Source organism: Anomaloglossus baeobatrachus, chromosome 4 (assembly GCF_048569485.1).
Source record: "Anomaloglossus baeobatrachus isolate aAnoBae1 chromosome 4, aAnoBae1.hap1, whole genome shotgun sequence".
Classification (NCBI taxonomy): domain Eukaryota; kingdom Metazoa; phylum Chordata; class Amphibia; order Anura; family Aromobatidae; genus Anomaloglossus; species Anomaloglossus baeobatrachus.
In genome coordinates, this window is record NC_134356.1 from 564,241,188 (window position 1) to 564,257,853 (window position 16,666).

The 16,666-nt window shown below is 47.6% G+C and overlaps 1 protein-coding gene across 2 annotated transcripts in view; it reads left to right on the top strand.

Moving 5' to 3' along the window:
- Window positions 1-16,666, top strand: part of ANKDD1A (ankyrin repeat and death domain containing 1A) — a 92,551-nt gene that overhangs the window by 58,909 nt on the left and 16,976 nt on the right. For both annotated transcript variants that reach the window (XM_075342843.1, XM_075342844.1), the window contains one exon: window positions 14,853-14,951. In XM_075342843.1, coding sequence (XP_075198958.1) covers window positions 14,853-14,951 — 99 coding nt within the window. The remainder of the gene's footprint in view (window positions 1-14,852; window positions 14,952-16,666) is intronic.

A 16,666-nucleotide genomic window follows, 5' to 3' on the forward strand; every position in this document is an offset into this window, starting at 1 on the left:
ACAGAAATCCTTGTATTATGAGAAGAAACATCAGCTGATACTGACGGGCGGGCTACGAGGAGCGTGCGATATAACACACCCCGGCCCGTAAAAAGAGCCATATCCATTTACAAAGCTGGAAGACAATGGACACGTCACCTGACCGCACAACTCACAATGTACAGCTTGTTATTCCGTATAAAGACATTCGCATAGTTAGAAGGATTGTCCAATACTAGACAACACCTCCTTCTTCATTTCAGGGCCTCATTTAAAGTCATAAAATCTATTCTTCCACAGCGCATTACTATCGGCGGACCTCATGACCTTGTTGTAAAACTTGATTGCCGATCAGCGGAATATTCACGAGCCGAAGCTGATCTGTGACCGTGTCATGTGACCCACCAGGAATAGTGGCACTTCTGCGGGAGGGGATTATAGGCTTTTTAATTAAAGTGGACCTTAAAGTGATTAACTGAGGGAGTAACCGCTTTTTAAATATATATATATATATACCACTGATTTATCAGAGCTTTAATGGATAAAGTCAACCAAACCCACCGATTTCGAGAGAATCAGCCAACAGTCTAGCTTTCTAGAGAGGAGTGTAGAACCTTTGAAACACTTGATCCTTTTGTTTGCTGGGAGACAAGCCCCTGCCAGAAGTGTCTGGCAGTGGCTTTCCCCTGTCCCCTTCTTGGAAACACATGAACGCTCATTTATTCGGGTGGGCTTGGGAGAGAAGCTAGACATTTGTCTGACCGCTGTCTTCGGCGCTTGGCCAGCTCTAGGCCTCATTTGAATGTCCATGAGTCACATACATGTTCGTGTTTTTTATAGATAGAACATGTGCCCATTATTTTCTTTGGAGCCGTTCACATTTCTGTTTCTTTTATTTTTGCAGACTGTTTGTCCACCAAAATGTCACAGACACATCTCCATCTTTTGATCCGTGTCTCTGATAACATTTACCCATGGAAGTCAGGGGGACCGTGAAAATCATGTACAGTCCGCAGATGACATCAATGGGCACTCCTTGTGCTGTTACTGATTCACATGATTTTCATCAGCTACAATCACTGATGGTAAAAAGTGACACTGATCAAACACAGCGGTCCGTGTTATTAAACAAAAGGAAAATGGCTGAGACCTGAATGAGGCCCAAGGCCCAGTTCACATCACATTACAAGTGTAGGCTGATCCGTTAAGCACATTAGTGCTCAGGTTGATTGTCCTGATGACCTTAAGGCCCTGTCACATACAGAGGTAAATCTTTGGCAGATCTGTGGTTGCAGTGAAATCATGGACATATTGTTCCATTTGTGCACAGCCACAAACCTGGCACTGATTGTCCACAATATCACTGCAACCACAGATCTGCCGCAGATTTATCTCTGTGTGTGACAGGGCCCTTAGACAGATGTTTTATCCCAGACCCCTGTCTGCAATCTGATTTTAAAGGTTAATTTGCCCCTTTGCCTGCTATAGATGCCGTGTGAGTTAGAATATTTTCATGAAATGTTTGCTGGGTTTTCTTATAAAGACTGGAATTCGGTGCACAGAAACTGCTGTGACATGTATATAGGTAAAAGTGTGAGAGCTGCAGAATAGCTCGACAGAAGCTACACAAACCTGGCTGTGGAATGTGGATTAAGTAATGATTAATGCATACAGTTAGGTCCAGAAATATTTGGACAGTGACACAATTTTCGCGAGTTGGGCTCTGCATGCCACCACATTGGATTTGAAATGAAACTTCTACAACAGAATTCAAGTGCAGATTGTAACGTTTAATTTGAAGATTTGAACAAAAATATCTGTTGTTGGATCTCCTAGCTGCTCAATACCGACCAGCACGCTGCGCCTGCAAACCAGCGCTACATGGCAGTCATCAGCACGTGAGCCACTGAACTTGGAGGTAATCTGAGGGCAGGCGGTGCAGGACTTGTTCACTTGTTGCTATTGTACACATTTCTTTACAAACACTCCACATTTTAGGAGGTCAAAAGTAATTGGACAAATAAACCAAACCCAAAAAAAAAATTTTTATTTTCAATATTTTGTTGCGAATCCTTTGGAGGCAATCACTGCCTTAAGTCTGGAACCCATGGACATAACCAAACGCTGGGTTTCCTCCTTCTTAATGCTTTGCCAGGCCTTTACAGCCGCAGCCTTCAGGTCTTGCTTGTTTGTGGGTCTTTCCGTCTTAAGTCTGGATTTGAGCAAGTGAAATGCATGCTCAATTGGGTTAAGATCTGGTGATTGACTTGGCCATTGCAGAATGTTCCACTTTTTTGCACTCATGAACTCCTGGGTAGCTTTGGCTGTATGCTTGGGGTCATTGTCCATCTGTACTATGAAGTGCCGTCCGATCAACTTTGCAGCATTTGGCTGAATCTGGGCTGAAAGTATATCCCGGTACACTTCAGAATTCATCCGGCTACTCTTGTCTGCTGTTATGTCATCAATAAACACAAGCGACCCAGTGCCATTGAAAGCCATGCATGCCCATGCCATCACGTTGCCTCCACCATGTTTTACAGAGGATGTGGTGTGCCTTGGATCATGTGCCGTTCCCTTTCTTCTCCAAACTTTTTTCTTCCCATCATTCTGGTACAGGTTGATCTTTGTCTCATCTGTCCATAGAATACTTTTCCAGAACTGAGCTGGCTTCATGAGGTGTTTTTCAGCAAATTTAACTCTGGCCTGTCTATTTTTGGAATTGATGAATGGTTTGCATCTAGATGTGAACCCTTTGTATTTACTTTCATGGAGTCTTCTCTTTACTGTTGACTTAGAGACAGATACACCTACTTCACTGAGAGTGTTCTGGACTTCAGTTGATGTTGTGAACGGGTTCTTCTTCACCAAAGAAAGTATGCGGCGATCATCCACCACTGTTGTCATCCGTGGACGCCCAGACCTTTTTGAGTTCCCAAGCTCACCAGTCAATTCCTTTTTTCTCAGAATGTACCCGACTGTTGATTTTGCTACTCCAAGCATGTCTGCTATCTCTCTGATGGATTTTTTCTTTTTTTTCAGCCTCAGGATGTTCTGCTTCACCTCAATTGAGAGTTCCTTAGACCGCATGTTGTCTGGTCACAGCAACAGCTTCAAAATGCAAAACCAAACACCTTTAATCAACCCCAGACCTTTTAACTACTTCATTGATTACAGGTTAACGAGGGAGACGCCTTCAGAGTTAATTGCAGCCCTTAGAGTCCCTTGTCCAATTACTTTTGATGCATTACAGAGCTAGGATTCCTAAACCCTTTCTCCGATTTGGATGTGAAAACTCTCATATTGCAGCTGGGAGTGTGCACTTTCAGCCCATATTATATATATATAATTGTATTTCTGAACATGCTTTTGTAAACAGCTAAAATAACAAAACTTGTGTCACTGTCCAAATATTTCTGGCCCTGACTGTATATCCAGTTTATATGGATTGTGCTATATAGACACTGAGAGGCACTAGGAACGCCCATTCATGATAATCGTTCTATCGTACGAGGGTCTGCCCAATGCACAGCATTCAGCAACTGACTTCAATATGTTTGCCGGTCGATGGTCACTCAACAGCCTGTTTACACAGGCGAATCCCACCTCTGATGGGCACCAAACATTCAGTAATTGATCAGTCTCACAAGTTGCCATTTTTCTCAGCAGTGCAGTAGCAATTGTCTTTTGTGCAAAGCAAAAGAGCATTTCACCCTACGAACGAATGTTTTGCTCATTCATCAGGTGATCGGCAACCTGTTTAGACCGCAAGGTTATAGTGGAAAGAACTCTCCTAGGAACATTTATTCACAATATTTGTGCAATGGAAATGCACCTCTAAGTAGAGATGAGTGAACCTGAAGTTTGGTGTTCGGTACAAACAGACTTTTCCAAGAAAATAGAGTTCAGGTTCGGAGATCGGGTGCTTTACGTATGCAAACCACTCATGTGAGCATCGCTGTGTCCGGGTAGGCTCGGTGCTTGGCCCAGTGCGAGCCAGCTCACACTTGGGGTAACAACAGTGTGATCGGATGTAGTGTGCACCAAACACAAAAATAAAGGGAAAAACCCCGTCTCCGAAACTGATCTGTTTATGACTGTTTGCATGTGATCGGAGACAAGAACTGCCAATCAGTGACTTTAAAAAGTTCAGTCCGGGGCCAAAACCAAACTTTTAAAAATGTTTTGCTGGACCCGCAGAACTCGAACTTCCATGAGTGCCCTCATCTGTACCCCGAAGTAGTTACATGGTTAACCTCTAATGACTCTGCTCATTTCAGCTCATCAAAGTGACAGCTTTTCTTATACCTAAAGGAAAAAAGGGAGATACACAGCAATGCACAAATGACAGGAATGGGGGGTGCTCTTTGATGTTGAGTGCTTGGCCAAGAAGGGGGAGTAAAGGTCAGCAGAAAACAGAGCTCAGCACCCCCAATGTATAAGAATAGAAAAAAAATCACAATCACACATTAAAACCATTTACATATAGCCAGGGCCAAGCCCGGATGAATGATCAGGCAGCATGGTGTGATGGGTGGGATTGGGCCCACTGCGCTGATCACACCCTGCTGCTCGATCATTACCATTATGCCTATTGAGTCCTGCCTCTAAATTGTAGCTCAATATTGTTCCCTCGTCTGTGTACCTGTAGTGGAATATCTCATTAGTTTTGATCATACATTATTCTTGATGCTCTGAACCAGTATCCTCATTCAGGGTACCTTATATATACTGTATACCACCACACAGTGTGTGTGTGTGTGTGTGTGTGTACATATATATATATATATATATATATATATATATATATATATATATATATATTAGTCATCTATGGACTTGTGCTGGTGCATGTCCTTATGCCTTATCCACATATAGTACATATGATCAGTGCATAGTAATTTATGTGTTTGCATTATATTTATGTCACATGGCGGGGGTAAACATTCATCTGGGCTTTAGCCTGGTTATTTTTAATTGTTTTTAATAAAGATTTTTTTTTCTATTCTTATACATTGGCAGTGGGGTACTCTGTTTTGCTGAGGCTTTTCTCCCCTTTCTTCTTTTGGTGGCAAGTTTTGATATAATATATCACTGGCATATATCTGGCATGTCTGATTTCAGACTTCTGCTCCTTTTTGTCCTTTTTGAGATAAGCCACCATCAGACGTATTTGGCAGTGGCTCTCTCATAGAGAAACAGGACTGCTTGGCAGAGTGGGCGCTCCTGGGTTTGGTGAGTTGGGCAAGAGAGCCACCGGCCGAACAATCATTCAGTCGCCTGCTATCTAGAGCGTATGGGGCTTTCCTGCACAATCTTTGCTACACTTCTCCATTGTTTTTGCCATTTCAAATAACACTGTCTCATGTACTATGAGTGCGAAATAGAGTCTACTAAACCGAAGTATAAGGCTATGTGCCCACGGGACCTTGTTTCTGCGGATTTTGCCACGGAAAACCTGCGGATTTTTCAGGATTTTCCAGATAAATCCGCAGGTTTTAGCATGTACAGTCACTCCCCATGTTATCCTATGGGACATGGGGAGTGCTGTGTCCACGCTGCGGAAAGTGCGGCTGCCGACCATGCTGCAGATGTAGGCATCCGCATGTATAATTGCATGTCAACTATTCATGTGGAATTACCTGCGGATGTCCCGGACCTCCGCTATGGAGATAAGAGGCCGGGACGTCCGCAGGTAAATCGCGTGAATCTCCGCATGTTTCCCGCAGCTATTCCACTGTAATCTAGCAGCTAAAAATAGCTGCGGACGCCGGCGGGCAGCTGCGGGAAATATGCGCTCGTACCTGTGGATACATCCGCAGGTACGAGCGCCCGTGGGCAAATAGCTTAAGTAATACCTGGCTGATCATCACTAATCTGTAAAATGGGGCATTGCAGAACCCCGTCTGATTAGAGCGAATGTAGAGAATATGCACCAATACTCCATTGTCTATAGGACCGCCAGAGCATAGAATAAAGCAGTGACTCGACCTCTCGCTTTAGATGCATTGCAGCAATAAAATAGTTGCAAATCTTTACATAACCCAATATGTGCTTTATTTGCTAAAATCTGAGACTAAGCATATGCATCCTTGTGCAATTTCATCTGCACAGTTATTTCTTTTGAATTCCAGTGAAGCATGTTTAACTTTGCACCCACCGGCTGATAGTCGGGCGAGATGTTGATCGCACATGTCCGAATTCAGACTGACAATCACATTGTTCCCTTGGCGATAAGCCGCTGGCCGACACCCACTACTAAAACGCTTTTAGAAACATGTAAAATACAACAGTGACGTAATAAAATTTATTTCTTTGTCGCTCCATTGGGAGACCCAGACAATTGGGTTGTATAGCTATGCCTCCGGAGGCCACACAAAGCATTACACTAAAAGTGTAAAGCCCCTCCCCTTCTGCCTATACACCCCCCGTGCTCACGGGCTCCTCAGTTTCATTGCTTTGTGCGAAGGAGGCAGACATCCACGCATAGCTCCACAGCTTAGTCAGCAGCAGCTGCTGACTATGTCAGATGGAAGAAAAGAGGGCCCATAACAGGGCCCCCAGCATGCTCCCTTCTCACCCCACTCTTGTCGGCGGTGTTGTTAAGGTTGAGGTATCCATTGCGGGTACGGAGGCTGGAGCCCACATGCTGTTTTCCTTCCCCATCCCCTTTAGGGCTCTGGGTGAAGTGGGATCCTAATCGGTCTCCAGGCACTGAGACCGTGCTCCATCCACAGCCCCTGGGGATTCTGCTGGACAAGGAGCCGAGTATCGTCAGGGACAAGGCCCTGCTACTTTGAGGTACTCTGTGTCCCCGTGGGGACCGCGCATGGAGCGCTGGTGCCATACACATTACAGCACTGCTGGGTGTGTTAGTGCGCCGGCCATGGAGCGCTTGTGCCAGACACTTTCCAGCTCTGCTGGGTGTGTTAGTGCGCCGGACATGGAGCGTTTGTGCCACACACTTCCAGCTCTGCTGGGTGTGTTAGTGCGCCGGACATTGAGTGCTTGTGCCAGACACTTTCCAGCACTGCTGGGTCTGTTAGTGCGCCGGGCATGGAGCGCTTGGGCCAGACACTTTCCAGCACGGCTGGGTGTGTTAGTGCGCCGGACATTAGTGCCAGACACTTTCCGGCACTGCTGGAGGTGTTAGTGCCGGGGGACCACCGCGCGGCCGCGCTTTTTGCCGGCCGCGCTTATAACTTTAGTCCCCGGCTTCTGCGGCCTAGTGTCGTTCTTTCCCGCCCACAGGCCTGCCAGTCAGGGGAGGGGCGGGACGCTGCACGGATCGTCAGAGGAGGGCTGGAGCATACATTAGTATCCTCCGCCCTCCTCAATCAGTACAGTGGGGCACTGGATTCCCGCACTTTTCTTGGGCACGCCCACAGTCTCCTCCTTCCCACAGAACGCCGGCAGCCATTCCTGTCGGCGATTCAGACGCTGGAGAGGAGAGACAACACAGGGAGACCCAGGCAGGGAATCTGGTGACCACACAACCGCTCTGAGCGGTCGGTAAGCAGCACCTGTGGTGCTGGCCCCACTGAGTACCGAAGTGTATATATATATATATATATATATATATATATATATATATATATATATATATATATATATATATATATATATATATAGGCTTATAGGCTATACATTGCACTGTACGGTCGCTCTGCTTGATTTTTGGCTATATACCCTCCTGGTTGTTCTCAGAGGAGACAACATGTCATCTGCAAAAAGCACGGGTGCCAAAGCACAGGCGTACTTTGCAAACTGTACCTCATGTACAGCTGTACTACCGGCAGGTTCCACTGACCCTCATTGTGTGCAATGCTCGGCCCCTGGGGCACTTGTTCAGCCAGAGCCTCTGCTGCAGGTGGCCCAGGTGGATCCACCTGCTACCACTGTCCAGGTGACAGGGACGGAGTTTGCAGCCTTTGCTGACAAACTGTCTGAGACTATGGATAAATGGTCTGCTAAAATACTGGAAGCATTGCAGTCCAGACCGGTGATTCAGGCCCCAGACACTGTCCATTCCCTGACCCCAGGTCCCCCTCAATTGGAACAGCAATGTGCCCCGGGGGTAACCCACAGGTTCCGGGGTGAGGTTTCTGACACGGACCGCAGTCCCCGGCCGCCCAAGCGGGGTCGCTGGGAAATTCCCTCCACTTCATCACACTGTTCAGGGTCCCAGCAGGGGGACTCTCTGGAGGATGAAGCGGAGGTATCAGATCAGGATTCTGATCCTGAAGCCGCTCTCAACCTAGATACACCTGAAGGTGACGCAGTAGTGAATGACTTTATAGCGACCATCAATCAGGTGTTGGATATTTCTCCCCCAGCTCCTCCAATTGAGGAGTCTGCTTCTCAGGAGAAATTCCGTTTCAGGTTTCCAAAGCGTACATTAAATGTGTTTCTGGATCACTCTGACTTCAGAGAGGCAATCCAGAAAAACCGACACTGTCCAGACAAGCGTTTTTCCAAGCGCCTTAAGGACACACGTTATCCCTTCCCCCCCGAGGTTGTCAAGGGCTGGACTCAGTGTCCTAAGGTGGATCCTCCAATCTCCAGACTGGCGGCTAGATCCATAGTTGCAGTGGAAGACGGGGCTTCACTCAAAGATGCCACTGACAGACAGATGGAACTATGGTTGAAATCCATCTATGAAGCTATAGGAGCGTCTTTTGCTCCAGCATTCGCAGCTGTATGGGCACTCCAAGCTATCTCAGCTTGTCAGGCGCAGATTAATGCTGTAACACGTACATCTGCCCCGCAAGTGGTGTCCTTCACCAATCAGGCGTCGGCGTTTGCATCCTACGCCATTAATGCTATCCTGGACTCTGCGAGCCGTACGGCGGTGGCATCCGCCAACTCGGTGGTACTCCGCAGGGCCATGTGGCTACGTGAATGGAAGGCAGATTCGGCTTCCAAAAAGTTCTTAACCGGTTTGCCATTGGCTGGCGACCGCTTGTTTGGTGAGCGATTGGATGAAATCATTAAACAATCCAAGGGAAAGGATTCATCCTTACCCCAGTCCAAACCAAACAGACCTCAACCACGGAAGGTACAATCGAGGTTTCGGTCCTTTCGGACCGCGGGCAGATCTCAATTTTCCTCGTCCAAAAGGCCTCAGAAAGATCAGAGGAACTCCGATGCATGGCGGTCTAAGTCACGTCCTAAAAAGACCGCCGGAGGAACCGCTCCTAAAGCGGCCTCCTCATGACTTTCGGCCCCCTCAAACCGTATCCTCGGTCGGTGGCAGGCTCTCCCGCTTTTGCGACACCTGGCTGCCACAAGTAAAAGATCGATGGGTGAGAGACATTCTATCTCACGGTTACAGGATAGAGTTCAACTCTCGTCCTCCGACTCGTTTCTTCAGAACATCTCCACCCCCCGACAGAGCCGAGGCTCTTATGCAGGCGGTGGGCACTCTGAAGGCGGAAGGAGTGGTGATCCCGGTTCCTCTTCAGCAACGGGGTCACGGTTTTTACTCCAACTTGTTCGTGGTGCCAAAAAAGGACGGATCCTTCCGTCCCGTTCTGGACCTAAAGCTGCTCAACAAGCATGTGAAAACCAGGCGGTTCCGGATGGAATCGCTTCGCTCCGTCATCGCCTCCATGTCCCAAGGAGATTTTCTGGCATCAATAGACATCAAAGATGCTTATCTCCACGTACCGATTGCGCCAGAGCATCAGCGCTTCCTGCGCTTCGCCATAGGGGACGAACACCTTCAGTTCGTGGCACTACCTTTTGGCCTGGCAACAGCCCCACGGGTCTTCACCAAGGTCATGGCAACAGTGGTGACAATTCTACACTCTCAGGGACACTCGGTGATCCCTTACTTAGACGATCTACTTGTCAAGGCACCCTCTCAAGGGGCATGCCAACACAGCCTGGACATTGCTCTGGAAACTCTCCAGAGTTTCGGGTGGATCATCAATTTTCCAAAGTCAAATCTGACACCGGCCCAATCACTGACATATCTTGGCATGGAGTTTCATACTCTCTCAGCGATAGTGAAGCTTCCGCTGACCAAACAGCGTTCACTACAGACAGGGGTGCAATCTCTCCTGCATGGTCAGTCACACCCCCTGAGGCGCCTCATGCACTTCCTAGGGAAGATGGTGGCAGCAATGGAGGCAGTTCCTTTTGCGCAGTTTCATCTGCGCCCACTTCAATGGGACATTCTCCGCAAATGGGACAGGAAGTCTCCCTTTCTCGGGCAGCCAAAGCTTCCCTTCAGTGGTGGCTTCTTCCCACTTCTCTGTCAAAGGGGAAATCCTTCCTGCCCCCATCCTGGGCTGTGGTCACGACGGACGCGAGCCTGTCAGGGTGGGGAGCGGTCTTTCTCCACCACAGGGCTCAGGGGACTTGGACTCAGACAGAGTCCTCCCTTCAGATCAATGTTCTGGAGATAAGGGCAGTGTATCTTGCCCTAAAGGCGTTCCAGCCGTGGCTGGAAGGCAAACAGATCCGAATTCAGTCGGACAACTCCACAGCGGTGGCATACATCAACCACCAAGGCGGGACACGCAGTCGGCAAGCCTTCCAGGAAGTTCGGCGGATTCTGCTGTGGGTGGAAGCCACAGTCTCCACCATATCCGCAGTTCACATCCCGGGCGTGGAAAACTGGGAAGCAGACTTTCTCAGTCGCCAGGGCATGGACGCAGGGGAATGGTCCCTTCACCCGGACGTGTTTCAGGAGATCTGTTGCCGCTGGGGGATGCCGGACATCGACCTAATGGCGTCCCGGCACAACAACAAGGTCCCGACGTTCATGGCACGGTCTCAAGATCACAGAGCTCTGGCGGCAGACGCCTTAGTTCAGGATTGGTCGCAGTTTCAACTCCCTTATGTGTTTCCTCCTCTGGCACTGTTGCCCAGAGTGTTACGCAAGATCAGGGCCGACTGCCGTCGCGCCATCCTCGTCGCTCCAGACTGACCGAGGAGGTCGTGGTACCCGGATCTGTGGCATCTCACGGTCGGCCAACCGTGGGCACTCCCAGACCGACCAGACTTGCTGTCTCAAGGGCCGTTTTTCCATCTGAATTCTGCGGCCCTGAACCTGACTGTGTGGCCATTGAGTCCTGGATCCTAGCGTCTTCAGGATTATCTCAAGAGGTCATTGCCACCATGAGACAGGCTAGGAAACCAACGTCCGCCAAGATCTACCACAGGACGTGGAAAATATTCCTGTCGTGGTGCTCTGCTCAGGGTGTTTCTCCCTGGCCGTTTACCTTGCCCACCTTTCTGTCCTTCCTTCAATCCGGATTAGAAAAGGGTTTGTCACTGGGCTCTCTTAAGGGACAAGTCTCCACGCTCTCTGTGTTTTTTTCAGAAGCGCCTAGCCAGACTTCCACAGGTACGCACGTTCCTGCAGGGGGTTTGTCACATCGTCCCTCCTTACAAGCGTCCGTTAGAACCCTGGGATCTGAACAGGGTGCTGATGGTTCTTCAGAAACCACCGTTCGAGCCAATGAGGGATGTCTCTCTCTCATGCCTTTCACAGAAGGTGGTCTTCCTAGTGGCAGTCACATCACTTCGGAGAGTGTCTGAGCTAGCAGCGCTGTCATGCAAAGCCCCCTTCCTGGTGTTTCACCAGGACAAGGTGGTTCTGCGTCCGGTTCCGGAATTTCTCCCTAAGGTGGTATCCCCCTTTCATCTCAATCAGGATATCTCCTTACCCTCTTTTTGTCCTCATCCAGTTCACCAATGTGAAAAGGATTTGCACTTGTTAGATCTGGTGAGAGCACTCAGAATCTACATTTCTCGTACGGCGCCCCTGCGCCGCTCGGATGCACTCTTTGTCCTTGTCGCCGGCCAGCGTAAAGGGACACAAGCTTCCAAATCAACCCTGGCTCGCTGGATCAAGGAACCAATTCTCGAGGCTTATCGTTCCTCCGGGTTTCCGGTTCCCTCAGGGCTGAAGGCCCATTCTACAAGGGCCGTGGGAGCGTCCTGGGCTTTGCGGCACCAGGCTACGGCTCAGCAGGTGTGTCAGGCGGCTACCTGGTCGAGCCTGCACACTTTCACGAAACACTATCAGGTGCATACCTATGCTTCGGCAGATGCCAGCCTAGGTAGGCGAGTCCTTCAGGTGGCGGTTGCCCACCTGTAGGACGGAGCCGGTTGCGGCTCTATTCTGAGGTATTATTTACCCACCCAGGGACTGCTTTTGGACGTCCCAATTGTCTGGGTCTCCCAATGGAGCGACAAAGAAGAAGGGAATTTTGTTTACTTACCGTAAATTCCTTTTCTTCTAGCTCCAATTGGGAGACCCAGCACCCGCCCCTGTTTTTTGTGTACACATGTTGTTCATGTTGAATGGTTTCAGTTCTCCGATATTCCTTCGGATTGAATTTACTTTAAACCAGTTATAATTTTTAGCCTCCTTCTTGCTTTTGCACCAAAACTGAGGAGCCTGTGAGCACGGGGGGTGTATAGGCAGAAGGGGAGGGGCTTTACACTTTTAGTGTAATGCTTTGTGTGGCCTCCGGAGGCATAGCTATACAACCCAATTGTCTGGGTCTCCCAATTGGAGCTAGAAGAAAAGGAATTTACGGTAAGTAAACAAAATTCCCTTCTTTTCTACCATTTCCTACTTTGTTCATGACCGTGGACTGATTGCTTGGGATCAGTAGGGTGAGAGGTTACTCAATTTTATTCCGTTCCAGCATTTTGAATAGTTTGTGGAAAAAAAAAAAATCAGGGGTGGATAACTGTATTAATGTTGATAAATGGCACGCTGCTAGGCCTGTGGGCAAGCCGTGTACGGATGTGTAGAGTAGTAGAACATGTGGTTTGTAGGAAATGTAGGTCATACATAACAAGCACATTTAGTGGTCAGTATTTTTCCTTTACTATGACTTTTCTTAAAGTGGATCTGTCACAAGATGTAATAATATCCACTAGTTACATGGATTTCCTTGGATCTAATGACGTTGGTATATATACTTTGAAATTTCATGTCAAAGTGGCTGTATAATCCAGAGAGAATGAAATAGCTCATGTGTCCAAGCTCTGTCTTCTCCCATTAACCGAACTTATAACTGCAGCTTGTACTGAGGAGTGTGAGATCTCAGCAGGGAGGAGGGATATTGCGGAGCTGTCAGTAAAGGCCACTTTACACACTGCGATATCGGTACCGATATCGCCAGCGTGCGTACCCGCCCCCATCTGTTGTGCGACATGGGCAAATCGCTGCCCGTGACGCACAACATCGCCCGGACACGTCACACGGACTTACCTTCCCTGCGACGTCGCTGTGACCGGCGAACCGCCTGCTTTCTAAGGGGGCGGTTCGTTCAGCGTCACAGCAACGTCACTGCAGCGTCACTGAACCGCCGCCCAATAGAAGCGGAGGGGCGGAGATGAGCGGGACGTAGCATCCCGCCCACCTCCTTCCTTCCGCATTGTGGCCGGGAGGCAGGTAAGGAGAGCTTCCTCGTTCCTGCAGTGTCACACGGAGTGATGTGTGCTGCCGCAGGAATGAGGAACAAATATAGAAGCCCCCATAAACTCAGCAGTGTCTATAATGATTTCATGGATTGTGATTTTAAAGGGAACCTGTCAGGTCCTGTATGCCTCAGAACCAAGAGCAGTTCTGGGGGCTTATTTCTAATCTCTGCCTAACTGCCCAGCCTATAGTGGCATAGCTACATTCTAGATGAAATATATGTGAAATGTCAACAAGTTGTAAGCATGACTTATCTAATTGTAAAGGTATGCTTTTAATTTCTAATCTGGCGAGTATAGCTACACACAGAGAATCGGCAGGTTCATATTGCATTAGGCACCCTGTGTCACTGTATGGCGCCTCTGTAGGACACCATGCGGTAAAGAAATGCTAGGAGGTAATCGCTCTAACGGCTCTATTACACACACTTGTTTACCTACATTTTAAGTACTATTATATAAATATATAGTGGAACCTTGGATTACGAGCATAATTGGTGCCGGGAGTGCGCTCTTAAACCAAGTTACTCTTTTATCAAAGTGAATGAATTTTCCCATAGGAAATAATTGAAATGCAGGCAATTCGTTCCACAACCCAAAAATATTTACTGTATATATACAAACTCATTACAGTGATACAAAATAATGTACTGTAGTCATATAAAATTATCAATACACTAATACAAAATACTGTGCAGTAAAAAACATAACACAAATTAAACTGCACTTTAGCTTCCAATAGACTTGTTGGTGTGCGGGATGTACAGTATAAGCAATGTGCTGCACAGGTTAGCCGAAAGAAAGTTCAATACTGTATCCATAAATGAAAATTGATAGACTGTACAATAGAATATTGTATACAGTACATATGTACAGAAAGTTACCTTCGGGGCGGGTCAGAGCGCGGTGAAAGGACGGAACCGGAAGTGTGCGCGGTGAGTATCTGCTCTTCCAGCAAATCATCGCTCTTAAACCAAGTTATACATTTTTACTCTTCACCCAAGGTTCCAGTGAATATATATATATATATATATATATATATATATATATATATATATATATATATATATGTATGTATGTATGTATGTATGTATGTATGTATGTATATATATATATATATATATATATATATATATATATATATATATATATATATATATATATATATGTATGTATGTATGTATGTATATATATGTATATATATATATATATATATATATAATATATATATAATGTATGTATATATATATATATATATATATATATATATATATATATATATATATATTACATTTCTAGCATTTTTTTAACCTTAAGAATTGCCATATTTGGAGAATGCTGCTTTTTTTTTTATTAGGAGTGCCAAAACAATCTATCTCCACTTTACAGTGTATTACTACAGACCCTTCTTCCTTCTCTTCTAGCTGGGCAGGACGGCATTTCACCTGGCAGCTGAACACGGGCGGTTGGAGGTGGTGGAATTCCTGATCGGTTCTGGCTGTCAGCATAGCATAAAGGACAAGGTATCCCAGAAATAGAAACCCAAACCATGAATCTGAGGCAGCTTTATAGAATTCCTAGGACTATTGTTTGTTTACATTTTTATTCTGAAAATAAAAATTGCATTCATCATAATGCAGTAAAAAAATGTTCAGTACAAATAATCCACTGCAGAACTAAGCGGAGGGACTGCAGTATGGTACAAAAATGGTGTCCACACCCAATAAATAAAATATTGATTTCTTTGTCGCTCCATTGGGAGACCCAGACAATTGGGTGTATAGGCTATGCCTCCGTAGGCCGCACAAAGTATTACACTAAAAGTGTAAAGCCCCTCCCCTTCTGCCTATACACCCCCCGTGCTCCCACGGGCTCCTCAGTTTTTTGCTTTGTGCGAAGGAGGCAGACATGCAGTCGGCAAGCCTTCCAGGAAGTCCGGCGGATTTTGATGTGGGTGGAAGCCACGGCCTCCACCATCTCCGCAGTTCACATCCCGGGCGTGGAAAACTGGGAAGCAGATTTTCTCAGTCGCCAGGGCATGGATGCAGGGGAATGGTCCCTTCACCCGGACGTGTTTCAGGAGATCTGTTGCCGCTGGGGGATGCCGGACGTCGACCTAATGGCGTCCCGGCACAACAACAAGGTCACGGCATTCATGGCACGTTCTCCCGATCACAGAGCTCTGGCGGCAGACGCCTTAGTTCAGGATTGGTCGCAGTTTCAACTCCCTTATGTGTTTCCCTCGCTGGCACTGTTGCCCAGAGTGTTACGCAAGATCAGGGCCGACTGCCGCCGCGCCATCCTCGTCGCTCCAGACTGGCCGAGGAGGTCGTGGTACCCGGATCTGTGGCATCTCACGGTCGGCCAACCGTGGGCACTACCAGACCGACCAGACTTGCTGTCTCAAGGGCCGTTTTTCCATCTGAATTCTGCGGCCCTCAACCTGACTGTGTGGCCATTGAGTCCTGGATCTTAGCGTCTTCAGGATTATCTCAAGAGGTCATTGCCACTATGAGACAGGCTAGGAAACCAACGTCCGCCAAGATCTACCACAGGACGTGGAAAATATTCCTGTCATAGTGCTCTGATGAGGGTTTTTCTCCCTGGCCATTTGCCTTGCCCACTTTTCTGTCCTTTCTTCAGTCCGGATTGGAAAAGGGTTTGTCGCTTGGCTCCCTTAAGGGACAAGTCTCTGCGCTCTCTGTGTTTTTTCAGAAGCGCTTGGCCAGACTTCCACAGGTACGCACGTTCCTGCAGGGGGTTTGTCACATCGTCCCTCCTTACAAACGTCCGTTGGAACCCTGGGATCTGAACAGGGTGCTGATGGTTCTTCAGAAACCACCGTTCGAGCCAATGAGGGATATTTCTCTCGCACGCCTTTCGCAGAAAGTGGTTTTCCTAGTAGCAGTCACTTCACTTCGGAGAGTGTCTGAGCTAGCAGCATTGTCATGCAAAGCCCCTTTCCTGGTGTTTCACCAGGACAAGGTGGTTCTGCGTCCGGTTCCGGAATTTCTACCTAAGGTGGTATCCCCTTTTCATATCAATCAGGATATCTCCTTACCCTCTTTTTGTCCTCATCCAATTCACCAATGTGAAAAGGATTTGCACTTGTTAGATCTTGTGAGAGCACTCAGACTCTACATTTCTCGTACGGCGCCCCTGCGCCGCTCGGATGCACTCTTTGTCCTTGTCGCTGGCCAGCGTAAAGGGTCACAGGCTTCCAAATCAACCCTGGCTC